The 14141-nt window shown below is 45.4% G+C and overlaps 1 protein-coding gene across 1 annotated transcript in view; it reads right to left on the bottom strand.

Moving 5' to 3' along the window:
• Nucleotides 1-2922: 2922 nt before the first annotated feature.
• Nucleotides 2923-14141, bottom strand: part of LOC307074097 (voltage-gated inwardly rectifying potassium channel KCNH7-like) — a gene marked incomplete at its 3' end in the record, with an annotated part of 39753 nt that continues 28534 nt past the window's right edge. Inside the window, exons 8-13 of the mRNA XM_079734099.1 lie at nucleotides 12799-13004; nucleotides 11406-11478; nucleotides 9208-9522; nucleotides 7783-7942; nucleotides 5186-5384; nucleotides 2923-3303 (exon numbers count right to left, since the gene is read on the bottom strand). Of these exons, the coding sequence (XP_079590225.1) occupies nucleotides 2923-3303; nucleotides 5186-5384; nucleotides 7783-7942; nucleotides 9208-9522; nucleotides 11406-11478; nucleotides 12799-13004 (1334 nt within the window). The remainder of the gene's footprint in view (nucleotides 3304-5185; nucleotides 5385-7782; nucleotides 7943-9207; nucleotides 9523-11405; nucleotides 11479-12798; nucleotides 13005-14141) is intronic.

The following is a 14141-nucleotide window of genomic DNA, read 5'->3' as shown; positions in this document are numbered from 1 at the left end:
GATCTGTCTGGTTGATTTGATAGAATTTATTTCGAAATTAAAGTTAATTGCATTGTAAAAATGCTATTAACTATTATGAAACTGCTAATTTTGTGTCATTAATTAGTTGGGCTGAAACGGGAAGACCTGACCTAGGCTACGTCTTTCAATTAATAACCCAACCAATCAAAACAAATCTCATGATACTGCACAACTTCATAGCCAATCAGAGGACTGTGTTTTCTCAAGATTCGATTTGACTATTTTGGATTCCGTTTAAAAGTGAGAATCAACGTCTGACCCTCTTTCAGGAAGTACATTTAAATATTGTAATGTTATCATGCAATACCCTGGTTAAAAGTGGGGATACCTAGTTATATTTAACTTGCTACATTTTGAGAACGTGTGCAACACTGCATTGCTTAACGCTGACACACATCGAGCTAGCATCAGGGTCGGTTCCTAGTTTAACCAAAATACATAGACAAATAATGGCAAATTAAATATTCTATTTTAGAAAAATATTTTCAACCATTATTTTTAAATCTCTCGAAGGATGGGTAGTAGTGGTGGCTTTATGTACCAAAAAACACGTCACGCTGATACATAAACAGTTAGTGTTGTTGGTCCAGTGCAGTCGTCATGCAGGTACGAGGCCTCGTTTGACTTGTGTGTCGGTATGTCATCAAACTATATGTAATAATTAGCTTTTTCCCCCTTCAACGTCATGCAGTTCACCCATAATATATGCTTCAAATGGATCGATACATTTACATGTCGAGAGTAGAAAAGCGCTTTGTGTTGCTGCGTGGGGTGTGCTAGCCTACTGTATGTGGAGTGTATGTGGAGAAGGCTAGCGCAGGCTAGGCTAATAAGGCTGAGCAACTCTCGCTCAACAATCCAGAACATCGCAGTGTCATTGTTTTGTTTTTCTCCCCCCCCCCCCCCCCCCCCCACGCCAGCACAGTTATTACCTTTCTCTTGGCCACCTTTTTTTTCTTTTACAAAAACAATGGTTTCTTTTCCAAGAAGAAGAAATGGAAGACGTTCAAAGCATGCACGCAACAAGGGACCGGAGCGGAATATAAAACAAGTGTTCTAGAACATTCCCACAGCAGTGAATCGCTCCAAATCGTATCCGCCGTGTTGAAACTTCATGTCCAGTATTACTGAAATACCGTGTGGCCATGCTTACACAAAGTAGTTGATACAATGCAGTTGGTTACATGGTCGTTACATTGTTGGTTTCATCGGCTTTTTCCGATATCTACGCTAAACACACGACTACTTCAAGCATGGATGATTAAAAATAAATAAATAACGGAGCACGATTGGTTGAAGCTCGTGAAAATGTATTAATCTGAAATCTTGCAGGCTCTTCTTCACCTCACGTTATTATTCAATCGAATGTTGACCATGTTCACCTCCAGAAACATACTATGTTGGGAGGAGTTCATTTTAAAGGATCATTATTGCTTTAAGTGACTCAAGTCCTGTGTTTTTTGTGCGATGGGGCTCCCATATGACCTCTCAACATGGATGGGGTTTTCTCGCTAAAATTACGAGCGGCTTGCTTTAAAGGGACCCTATGTTCCCACCAGCTGTGAGATTGCTTAGCCGTTTACATCCACGTCTTAACGGACCCGCATATCAACCGAACAAATGCCAATAGACAACAATGGCGGTCGTCTGCTTTTCTTTTGTTAATGTTGACTTTGGGTTATTTCTGGGCGGGCACTCCCACCTGTGATGTCACTACAGGGTCGATTTTGAAATAGTGGAAAATATGGCTAATCTGCATTGTAAAGTATTGCAAAGTGCATTGCAAATCCCTTTTTAAATAGTTTGATTTGCGTGTGTTTCACACACATTACGTGATTCAACTTCTTCCCTTGTAACTCCACTGGGCAGCAGCTGTTCTCCATACTCTATTCTTATTGTTCTTTTTGAGTCGTTTTTTAAATTGGAAGAGATAGAGATAAAAATAACATTAATTTGTGTCCGCTACCTCAGTCGCAGGATTTCCGCACGCCTCAGACTGCGAGCGAGTGTGGCGGGAGTTGCGGTGGAGGTGAAACATGCCATGACAATGAAACTTCAAATAAATAAAGAGTGAAATAAATAAATAAATACATGAAAAAAATCAAACATGCATATCTCTTTCAGAAAGAGCACGTTGCTGGCAGTGTTCCATTCCAAATATGTACACGGTAAGTGATTTCATTACATACGGGTCAATATATAGCGTGTGTAAATACCTCTGTATAAACGGGCTTTCTACATCTAGAGTTAAGTACATGGAAGGGCTGGAGGGCCGGTGTTCTGAAAAGGGAATGGAAGAAAGTTTACATTGGATTTTTTTTTTCTTCTCCATTGCATAATCAGTCTCTCTAAGACCCCTGAGTCAAACTTAAGAGGAACCTCACCTCTTCTCGCCAAGTGATCGAAGTCAACGTCTTAAGTTGTGCGCAGACGCCTGCGGCCACACTCAAATGTGTCAAACGTTCGTAAACTAAACGAGTCCCAAACGAAACGAGTCCCAAACGAAGAGTCGCATTCCGATGCCTTTTTGCGTCACATCGTGCGTCGCGTGCGATCCGTTTTATCGGACGTGTTGCTGCAACCTTTTGCCCAAACGCATGCGTTGATTATACTGGCCATTTTCGGAGAGACAAAAAATGAAAAAAGTATCGAATCAAACTTTTTAACGCCTTCTGGAATATATCCTGTAACCGTTAAAACAAACGTCGGGAAAAAAAGAAAATAAAAAGACGACATTTTATATTTCGGAATCTCTACGTTCTATCGTGGGAACCGTTCTATGATGGGCGGCGTTCTGCTCCGTGACCAATGGGTGTGACCGCCGCGTCAGGGTCGCAGGAAGGTCGTGAGGAGGAGGACGTGGGCTCCGGGGAGGGGTTCAGAGATGGGGGAGGAGGGGGGCTACTTCCCTGGGATCCCAGGGTCGGACGCTGGCCTGTGAAGTCCCAACGTCTCCGTGCTACTGGACTGCGCGTCGGGCAGCGAGGCCTGCCTGTCGGCGGCCCCTATGGGCCTGGGGTGGGGCGGTGGCGTCGTTGGGGGTAGGGTGGGGTCGTGGGGGAGAGGGGGGTGCAGCTCGTTTGAGTCCCCGCTGCCCCGGCTGAGCTCTGTCTCCACCGCTAACTCTGCCTCCTTAAGCTCCGCCTCCAACTCCGCCTCCTGCCCGGCCCGGACTGGCTCCTGGTCGTCGTGGGGGGGGAGGGGCGGGGCGTCCACCTCACCGAGGACCGGGGGGGATTCTTTGGGTTGGTTTTCTGCTCCCTCCCCCGCCGCCTCAGAGCTCTGAGAGAGATAGAGAGCGAGAGAGCGAGAGAGAGAGAGAGAGAGATGGAGAGAGGGAGAGAGAGAGAGAGAGATGGAGAGAGAGAGAGCGAGAGAGAGAGAGAGTGTTGTGAGCCCTTCATATCTTATATGTATTTTGTAAACCCTAAAAGGATGTTCCGTTATTGGAAATTCTGTTGGACGTCGTAATAAGTACATTATTTCAGGTGCTTTATTCTGCTTATACAACAGTTATTGTCAGTGGTTAAGTACGAGTTGTTTTATATCTTGCTTTTCTATAGTTTATATATATTTTATCTAACTTTATTGGTTTGTTATCGACTAAATCCGCTGACAATTTTATATTCTTCCGTGACGCTTTAGTATATTGTTTTTCATCATCTAGGAAAAATCTGTTTTATGGAATCTATTTAACCGCTGTTGTGAATGGTGGATTTGTAGCGCACGGATTCTGAACTGTTAAAACACACCGGTGTCACGGTATTAAAAGGAATACACACCCTTGAAACGTTATGGACCAATCAGGATCAAGTATTCAACAATGCTGCAGTATCAGTTACATTCACTACCGATGGTTATGTCTCAGCCAGTCATCGTAAAGCAGAATTTTTAGTAGAATTCATGCTCCATTCATAAAGTGCGTGCACGGCCATGGTTTTTATAGACGCCGTTTTGCCGTAATGATGCTGCTGACAGGCAGTTGGCGCATGGGGACTTTAAAGGAGGTTTAAAGGGAGGATGCAAAAGAGACACACACACACACACACACACACACACACACAGTAAAAGCCAGGGGAGGTCCTTCAATGAACAGCACTGAATAGACGGTTTACTGTCAGATTACTCTTGTGATGAGCTGATTTATTCTTGTCGTGGAGGAGCCACTCAGTCCAGAGTGTGAAGGTTTAATATGACACGTCAACAGGAAATCTGCACTGTTTCTATTGTACCATGAAATGTGATTATGTTCAATTATAATTTTACAGTCTATTTTTTATTATACCTAATGTATCATACCTAAGGTGTGGGTGTAGGTATGGGGTGTGGTTGTAGGTATGGGTTTAAGTATTGGGTGTAGGTATGGGTTTAAGTATTGAGTGTCAGTATGAGTGTAAGTATTGGGTGTAGGTTTGTATATGTATTGGGTGTAGGTATTGAGTGAAGGTATGGGTGTAGGTATAGGGTGTAGTTATGTGTATATGTATTGGGTGTAGGTATTGAGTGAAGGTATGGGTGTAGGTATAGGGTGTAGTTATGTGTATATGTATTGGGTGTAGGTATTGAGGGTAGGTATGGGGTTAAGGTATGGGCTAAAGTATTGGGTATAAGTATTGGGTGTAGGTTTGGGTGTAGGTGCTGGGTGTAGGTAGTGGGTGTAGTTATAGGGTGTAGGTATGAGTGTAGTTGTGGCGGTAGGTATTGGGTGTAGGTATGAGTGTAAGTATTGGGTGTAGGTTTGGGTATAAGTATTGGGTGTAGGTTTGGGTGTAAGTATTGGGTGTAGGTTTGAGTGTAAGTATTGGGTGTAGGTTTGGGTGTAAGTATTGGGTGTAGGTTTGGGTGTAAGTATTGGGTGTAGGTTTGAGTGTAAGTATTGGGTGTAGGTTTGGGTGTAAGTATTGGGTGTAGGTTTGGGCGTAAGTATTGGGTGTAGGTTTGGGCGTAAGTATTGGGTGTAGGTTTGAGTGTAAGTATTGGGTGTAGGTTTGGGTGTAAGTATTGGGTGTAGGTTTGGGTTTAAGTATTGGGTGTAGGTTTGGGCGTAAGTATTGGGTGTAGGTTTGGGCGTAAGTATTGGGTGTAGGTTTGAGTGTAAGTATTGGGTGTAGGTTTGAGTGTAAGTATTGGGTGTAGGTTTGGGTGTAGGCCTGGGGCCACTAACCTGGGGGTGGGACGGGCCTGGCTGGGGGCTGGTGGTGGGGCTGGGGTCGGTGGAGGTGGGCTGCTGGATCATCAGCAGCGCGGGGTCCTGGTACTCGGCGCTGCAGGTGACCGTGCTGTAGGCAGGGGGTCCGGGGGGAGTCTGCCTCTGCAGGAGGTGGAGGATGGCCTGGATGTCCGACGTCATCTGGGACTCCAGTCTGAAGGGTGCGGGGGGGGGGGGGATTGAAGACTTTAGATTAAGATGCGGAGTACCTTATAAATGATGACTGCCAAAGGAAATTGCTTGTCAGAATTGCTCTGCTTGAGTTTGGAAATTAGAATGAGGGATAGAAGATAAGATGGATGCAAAAAATCTAAACACGAAAGATATTAATTTGAAAAATAGGAACAGCAAATATGCATTTGCAGATCTCTCTTAATTTATCTTAATTTCAATTGTTCATTGCTGATCTTGTAAAGATTTAGGTTTTCATGTTTTTTTAATTGAAAAATGCATTGAATAACATCAATCTTCGACTCATTATGGTCCTAGACTCATGACATCGCTCCTGAGTCCTGAGACTATGTAAAAACAATAAATCCGTCTTTAAAACATCCATCAGAATAATACCAGTAAAACATATTATGTCCATCAGAGGGAGCCACAACATAACATCTGAGTCGATCGAGGTCCTGGCGAAGTAGTTTTCCCGGCTTCAAGTCGCCATAACGAAGGAATCGGTTAACATTAATTTGCAAGATTTGCTCTCACCGCCAAGCCCTAACCACCCTTGCCATACTAGCACCTCCAATTTTGGTCAAGATGGACAAGATTTCAAAATTCTTGCCAGGAGGCAAGATGCCTGCCATGCTTGTTATATCTTGTTTATTCTAACACCTGAGGTACATCACAACACACACACACACACACACACACACACACACACACACACACACACACACACACACACACACACACACACACACACTATTTTTGCCAGTGCCCAGTACGAGCTCTAACAAAACCAATCAGAGGTCATCAAGTCACCGGCTGGGGCCCCGTTTTGGCGAATGGGACTGAACATGGCGGCCATGTTTTCTACGTCTTCCCTAAGCAGCAGAGATGGAGTCTGTGTGTGTGTGTGTGTGTGTGTGTGTGTGTGTGTGTGTGTGTGTGTGTGTGTGTGTGTGTGGGGCCTCTGGGGCCCTGTACAGCCCTGTTATGGTGTAATCTCTGCCTCTTCCTCCCAGGATTGAACAGGGGGAAAGGAAGGGATGAGAGGAGTGGAGGGTCAACTGCTGTTTCTACAACACACACACACACACACACACACACACACACACACACACACAGACGGTATATCTAGGTCCTGCTGAGAACAAATAACTAGACAATGAAAGGAGAACAAAGTCGACAGAACAAGGAGAAACAAGAAACACAAAGGAAAACTATTGACAGAATTTGATAACCCATATCAAATAACAGAGCGAGCGGATTTATACACATCTAAGATAAAGGGGGAGAGTTAAGACGGACAGACAGACAGACAGACAGACAGACAGACAGACAGACAGACAGCCAGACAGCCAGACAGAAAACCCCTGGGGAGGAAGAAATAAAAAAAACTAAAACCACACGACTTAAGGACACAAAACAAACCAACATTAAACAAACACAAACCACACCTTTCCCTTCTCCTCCCCTCCTCCTCCTCCTCCCCTCCTCCTCCCCCCCCTCCTCCTCCTCCTCCTCCTCCTCCTGCTCTCTCCCTACTATGAACGCATGAATTCCCAGCATTTTCACCTAGCAGCACCCAGGGGACCCAGCAGGGTGCCTGTGTGTCGCGCCAGCCTCCCGTGGGCACCGCACGCTATAAATAGACCCCAGCCCCCAACCCCCCCACCCCATCCCTTATCCATTACACAGGAGACCCAATCTCACGCCGTGTGTCTGTTGCTGTGTGAAAGGGATATGAAAGATAAACAGCTGAACTGAAGAGCTGAAGTCATGGACGAAGCAGACCACGTCAGAAGACAAAAAGTCCCCCACCTCGGACTTTGTGTTACTAATTGAGTGTGAGTGAATTTACATTTTACATTCAGGGCATTTAGCGGACGCTTTTATCCAGAGTGACTCACAATGAGTACACTTGCAAATTGAACTACTTCTATTTTACTCATGTTGTATTCATGCAGGAAATTCACTAACTTCCTTATCAGTACTTGGGTAGCGGATACGAAGAGTCCTGATTTAAGAATGATATTATGTTAAGCAGACTGTAAGCAGTTTTGGATGAAAGTGTATGAAACGACAGACGACAACATTGTAAAAACACAGTAAAGAAGAGTGATTGATAGATTGATCGGTGGAATCGCTGGGCAAGGAGGTTTACTCTCACACACACACACTCTCTCTCTCTTTATTTCTCTCTCTCTTACACACAGGCATACACTCACACATCTACACACACACACACACACACACACACACACACACACACACACACACTCTTTACTCAAAAACACACACACACACACACGCACTCACACATACACACACACGCAAACACACACACTCTTTACTCAAAAACACACACACACACACTCCCCCCCCACCTGTTGAGGTGCTCCTGCAGCAGATCCAGGCGATGCTCCACCTCTCCGTAGGTGAGGTCTGTGTCGCTGTCCTCCTCCCCAGCAGGGGGCTCCTGTCCCTGGGCACACCTGGCCACACCCTCCCTGGACCGTCGGCACTCCCAGTCCTCAGCCCCCAGCTCTGGGAATACACACACACGCACAACATGAGATAATGTGTGTTTGTGTGTGTGTGTGTTACTGGAGATGAAGGTTAGCATCCATCTTCTGCTTATATGAGAGCTCATCTGTTCAGAATGAATCGTGGCCCGTGAAAAGAAAAACGATCTAAATAAACAACATCAATCTATCTTGTTTCTGAAGTGTAGCGACGGAGGCAGAGGCTTATTTGATGAATGGTATGTACTCGCATGATTGGGTTGTAACTTCATGGGTCACACACATGCACATACACACACACACACACACACGCAACCATCCAGCTGTGCTGATTATGGGAATCAATTCTTATGAAATTATGACATGCTGCCCTCAAATCCACACACACACACACACACACACTTGTGCAAATTTGCATACAGATGTTTTTTCCTAGTGTGTAGTCTTTATATCATACAATGTTAACATCCACTATGGAAACAGTTTCTTAACAGAAAAATATCTGTTCTTTTTCACTTTTACATATACAGTTAAAAAAAACAATGGCTCCACCAAGCCAGGGATAAGTATATATCAAGATGTAGGCTGTGTAAGATAAAGAGAAGTCTTACGTTTAATCGCCCACACAACACACTTTATAAAGTACTTCACCAGAGACAACATAATTACACCCCTTGTCTCTTTTGAATCCTTCGCCTTGACCCTGGACTCTGAATCTAATCTAATGCTTTCCATTTTATGACTGAGTAGGCTTTCCCTTCTCATAACTCCTCATTCATGTTTGGATTTTTTAATAGACGTGACATTCTGCTTCTGGGGCTAATGGAGGCTTTCTGGGTGCTTATTTTTTTCTCTATTCCCAAATTAACCTAACAAAGTTAACGAGCCTTTTGTCTGGGAACTCCAGAGGACGTTTGTGGCTCGTGACTCATTGGCTGCCAAGAGCCAGCCAATGAGAACGATCCTGTCAGCGGGGCGACGCAGTGAAATGTCAGGTTAATTTATACAGAGACGGTGGTGTCATAGAGCATCAACACGCCTTTGATTTGAATAAAAGAAGGGTACATTTTCTCGGTTGTACTGAAATAGATGCTTCCTCAAGGCGGCTATGATAAAACACTTGTTTTTGCGCGTGCCTTAATGTCACTTAATTTCTTTTTTTATCCACAATAAATAAATAACTAATAGCGAAGAAACATCAAAGCTATTGAAGTAAAAAACAGGTGGATGTGTTCGGGTTAAAGAAACGGCAGTTCTATTTCTTAACCAATCAAAAGACAATCTCACCTTTGTAGGGCGGGATCTGCCGGCCGTCACTCGCCTGGGCATCCGCGGCCTCGCCCAGCCCGTGGCCGAGGGCGTGGTCCCGGACGACCGGGTACCCGGCCACCCCGGAGCACAGGGGCCTCTGCTCCTCCTCCTCCACCCTCCCCTCCTCGTCCTCCTCCGTCTCCTCCTCCTCTCCCTCCTCATTGGACGGCTTCTCCCGCCGCTGTCTCACCGTGGAGGCGGGAGAGGGCGGGGCTCCGCGGGCCGCCGCCAGGAGCTCCTTCTCACGCCTTGCCTCGCAGAGCGCCCGGCCCAGCTCGTGGTTTTGGCGCACTGGTGGGAGAAGGACTGGTTTTATTTACTGGTTTTGTTGGTCTCCATGTAGTTGCTTCGAGAGGATAGTTCTGCCAAAATTTAGATGGTTAAGAAAGCTTGTTCTGACTAACCTTGATTAGATGGTTTAGTTTTGACACACTTAGCTAGTTAAGAAAGCTTGTTCTGACTAACAAACCTAGATTAGTTTTTGACAGACTAAGCCAGCGTAGTATGTCTAGTTACGGAAGTTTTTTAGCTGTGAACTAACAAATTCTAAGCTAACTTAGACGAAAAAGTATCTATTTAAAATATGTATAGGTCTGTATCAAGAGTATAGGTATGTATTTAGAGTATGTATAGGTATGTATGTAGAACATGTATAGCTATGTATGTAAAATGTGTACAGGTCGGCATTAATAACATGTATATTTGTATAGCAGAGGCGCGTATTTATAGTATGCATCGATATATACAGAGAATAAGCAAACCTGTGTATCTAGTTGATGTTTATGAAGTTGTGTTTGTGAAAGACGCACGGACACAAAGTACGGTGCGTCTGGGAGTATCGCACAGAACCAGCATCTCCCATCTCTCTGCTCCATCTCTATCCTGCATCTCTTCATCTCTTACAGGCACACACTGACGCTGCCCAACCAGCACTCGTTACCATGGCGACCAATTAGATCTGCCTGATTGTTGTGTGCGAATAAGTGTGTGTGTGTGTGTGTGTGTGTGTGTGTGTGTGTGTGTGGAAAAAGAGAGTGAGGGATAGAGAGGAAGAGAGGGAGCGAGGACGGGGGTGAGACAGAGACAGAGAGAGAAAGAGAGAGAGAGAGAGAGAGACAGAGAGAGAGAGAGAGAGAGAGAGAGAGAGAGAGACGGGGTCGGCTGGCTCTGTCACAACTCCAATTACAAAAGTCGGTTGCTACTCAGGATCAACATACAGAATACACGCTGCTGCCCTGACGGCTGGCGGGGGTCCGGCGAGGTCAGACATACGCTAGAGTGTGATTGGTGGACGTAACGTCTCACTGAGTATAAAGAGTCTCTAAAGCCATTATCCTGTGATGTCTGTGAACCTGTGAGGAGATGGAAGGGGGTTTGATGTGGCGTAACCAAGGGTGATGTGTAATCAAAGGGGGCGTGTCATGTGACTGAGTGCGATGCAGATTTAAGGTAGTGTGGTGTCATGTTACTTAGTGGGATGTCATTAAGGGTAATGTGATGTAATATAACTCGTGGGAATTCAATAAAGCTAATGTGATGTAACGTTACTTAGCGGGATGGCGTCGCCGCTAATGGGATTCGATGCACGTTCGCATGTTGCAATTAAAGGCACTGTGATGTAATGTAAATTAGCGGGATGTCACAGACGGTAAAGCAATGTCACTTGGCGATGTTATTAAAGGTACTTTGTTGTTCTTTAACTTATGGTGGTGAAGTAATTAAAGGTACTTTGTTGTTATTTAACTTATGGTGAGAGAATTAAGGGTACTCTAACAACCTTGTTATTATTCAACTTATGGTGAGATAATTAAAGGTAAGTTGTCAGTATTTACCAAACGGTGAGGTAATTAAAGGTACGTTGTTGCTATTTAACTCATGGTGAGGTAAATAAAGGTACTTTGTTGTAATTTAACTTATGGTGAGAGAATTAAGGGTACTTTAACAACTTTGTTGTTATTTACCTTACGGTGAGATAATTAAAGGTACGTTGTCGATATTTACCAAACGGTGAGGTAATTAAAGGTACGTTGATGTTATTTAACTCATGGTGAGGTAATTAAAGGTACTTTGTCATTATTTACCTAACGATGATTTAATTAAAGGTAAGTTGGTGTTGATTTAATTAAAGGTACTTAGCGATGTAATACGTGCAGCTCATTGTGTCTGAACCTCACCTGTGGAGGATTTTCTCCGGCAGGACGAAGGTCGTTGACCCTGGGTGACGTCTCCGTCATCGGACTCGCAGGCCTGCGGGTCGTTTGTCGGGGACAGACAGACAGACAGACAGGAGAAACAAGAGCAGGATGAGCAACACGCCACCCGAAGTTAACCCCGCGCGGAGTCTTAGCTCGGGTCACACGGAACACGGACAGAAACAAATGGTGGAGCCGCAGAGCCAAAAGGATGGAAGGATATACACAGTTTATCAGACATAGAAGGCTGTATATCCGATGGCCTACACGCACGCTCACACACACACACACACTCATACAGAGGCCAACACACACACACACACACACACACACACAAACATACGCACACACAAAGACACACACACAGAGACACGTACGCAGGCACGCACCCACATACACACGCAGGCACGCACGCACGCACACACACAAACACACACACACACAGACAGACAGACAGACAGACAGACAGACAGACACACAGACACACAGACACACAGACAGACAGACACACACACACACAAACACCCTTATGCGGCTACACACAGACTGTATGCAAACTTCCCACAATGTAGAACACCGTTGGTTTCACGCACCCTTACGCAAATCCATCAGCCGAGACCCAGATAGCGAGCTTTAGGCATCATAGACAGACATAAATAAACACGTGTCTCATTCCAAAGGCCAGACTTCAGCCTTTCAGTTCCGCCCAATTGATCCAGAACACAGCGTGTCCACCCCCGCCGTATTAGCATTATAAATGGCCGCCAAACCCTCATTACGAGGACAAAGCCCACTTCTCCCTCCTTCCTCCCGTCTGCCATCACATAGTCGATTGGGGAAAACGCACCTTGCAGAAGTACATCGACTGAATCAGAAAAAACGGACGCCATCTGCTTTTTAAGAAAAGCCCTTAGGCAGCAGAAATCCAACTGCCATATTGATCAAACTAGCGAGGAAGCAACCGTACCATCGATTAAGTCTGTGGTTCCTGTCAGTTATCATCGTGGTCTTATACCCAATTCCTCAATTATTTTTCTCTAGTTTTCCCGAACCATCCCCAATAGGTGGAGGGGTTTCAAAGACTTGCAACCATGGTGATTTGGTGAGAGTTTCAATCATGTTTATTTATAAATCACTCCTTTGTCTTGATTCTTACCCCTATTCTCTGCGCTTTACGCAAATCCCAGCTCTCCTTTTGATGGTCAAATCCACTTTGTTCACTGTGCCTTGGGAGAGCCCGGCTACACAAGCGGCTGGGATACATGTTTGAATATCACACGTGTCAACTCCGTGACACACCCGCCCACCCGTTCCCCAACGGACAAACAAAGCAGACTGCTGCGGCGACGACCCCCCGCGACCCTGACGTGCTCACCTTGCCGCTGTCGTCGCGCAGGTCAAAGGTTAGCTCCAGGTTGGCGAAGAAGTGGTCGGCGAATTCGGGGTACATGTCCAGCACCTCCAGGATCTCCTCACGCTGGATGGTGTGGATGTCGCAGTAGCTGAGGGCGCGTACGTCCGCGTTGGACTTGCCCGGCTTGGAGTACAGGTGGATCATTTCGCCGAAGATGTCGTTCTTGCCTTGAGGGCCGGGGGGAACACATGAACACACACAGGGGTCACATGGAGGAGAGAGAGAATAGGGCAGGGGACGGTGAATATACAGTAAATCGGTCGCCAGGAGAAGGGATCCAAGGAAGGAAAGGAGAAAGGGTGGAGTTATGAATATATTGGAGGCAGGGAGTAGGGATTATAGGAAGGAAGGAAGGAAGGAAGGAAGGAAGGAAGGAAGGAAGGAAGGAAGGGAGGAAGGAAGGAAGACATGTAAGAGTGATACATTGAAGGGAGGCAGGAAGTAGAGATAAAAGGAAGGAAGGATGAATGGATGGAGATTAATTAAAAAAATATTAGAGGAAGTATGAAGGGGATAAAGCAAGGAAGTAAGGAAGAGTGGAGGCACACAGGAGACAGGAAGTAGAACAGGAAGAAAGGAAGGAAGGGAGGAGGTTAAGATAAGAGAGAGGCAGAAAGGATAAAAGTGACCAAGGACAGAGAAGAAGGAGGAAAATAAGTGGAATTCAAGAAGAGGGAAGGAAAGAAAAGAACACACAAAATAAAGGGTAAAATCAATGTTGGTAAAAACATCTACAGTGCGGATTCAAAGCCCCAGCACACCCTATAGAAGCAGCCATAGCAGCAACTATCCACTAAGTATTTCAGCGAGCCTTCCAAACCTCCGGCCTGCAATGGGATTCATTGCTTTCTAGCGGGTCCTCATTAAACATGCATGACCTGCCTCCCCTCGCGATCAACGCCCAATCCAATCAATCCACACCAATGCACACAGAAATGACCAATCGTGGGGCTGGCTTTGGTATGAGTCATCACAGGACGTTGTTTGTCAGATCTGGGTTACGTTTTAAACTAGACGGGAAGCAGAGGAGTCCTTGATTCTTTAAAAAAGAGCGAGGGGGGGGGCAAAGGTTATTGGCAAGGTTTGATGAATACATTGAGATGTTATTCATAAACTTTGGTTTCCGCGATTGATCAAACAATGTTTCGGCCATTAACTCGGAGAACCCCTCGCAACTTTTCCACCTCAAACTCCCTCTCTCTGGGATTGTTCTAAGCAGGGGTAATGAGAAACTCCATTTGTAGCCTACTGGTTCCTTGCGGGTATATGCATCATGCATGATGACCCTATAAACCAGCGCCACA

The sequence above is a fragment of the Pollachius pollachius genome, assembly GCF_949987615.1.
Source record: "Pollachius pollachius genome assembly, chromosome: 4".
Classification (NCBI taxonomy): domain Eukaryota; kingdom Metazoa; phylum Chordata; class Actinopteri; order Gadiformes; family Gadidae; genus Pollachius; species Pollachius pollachius.
This window is presented reverse-complemented; position numbering and strand designations above follow the sequence as displayed.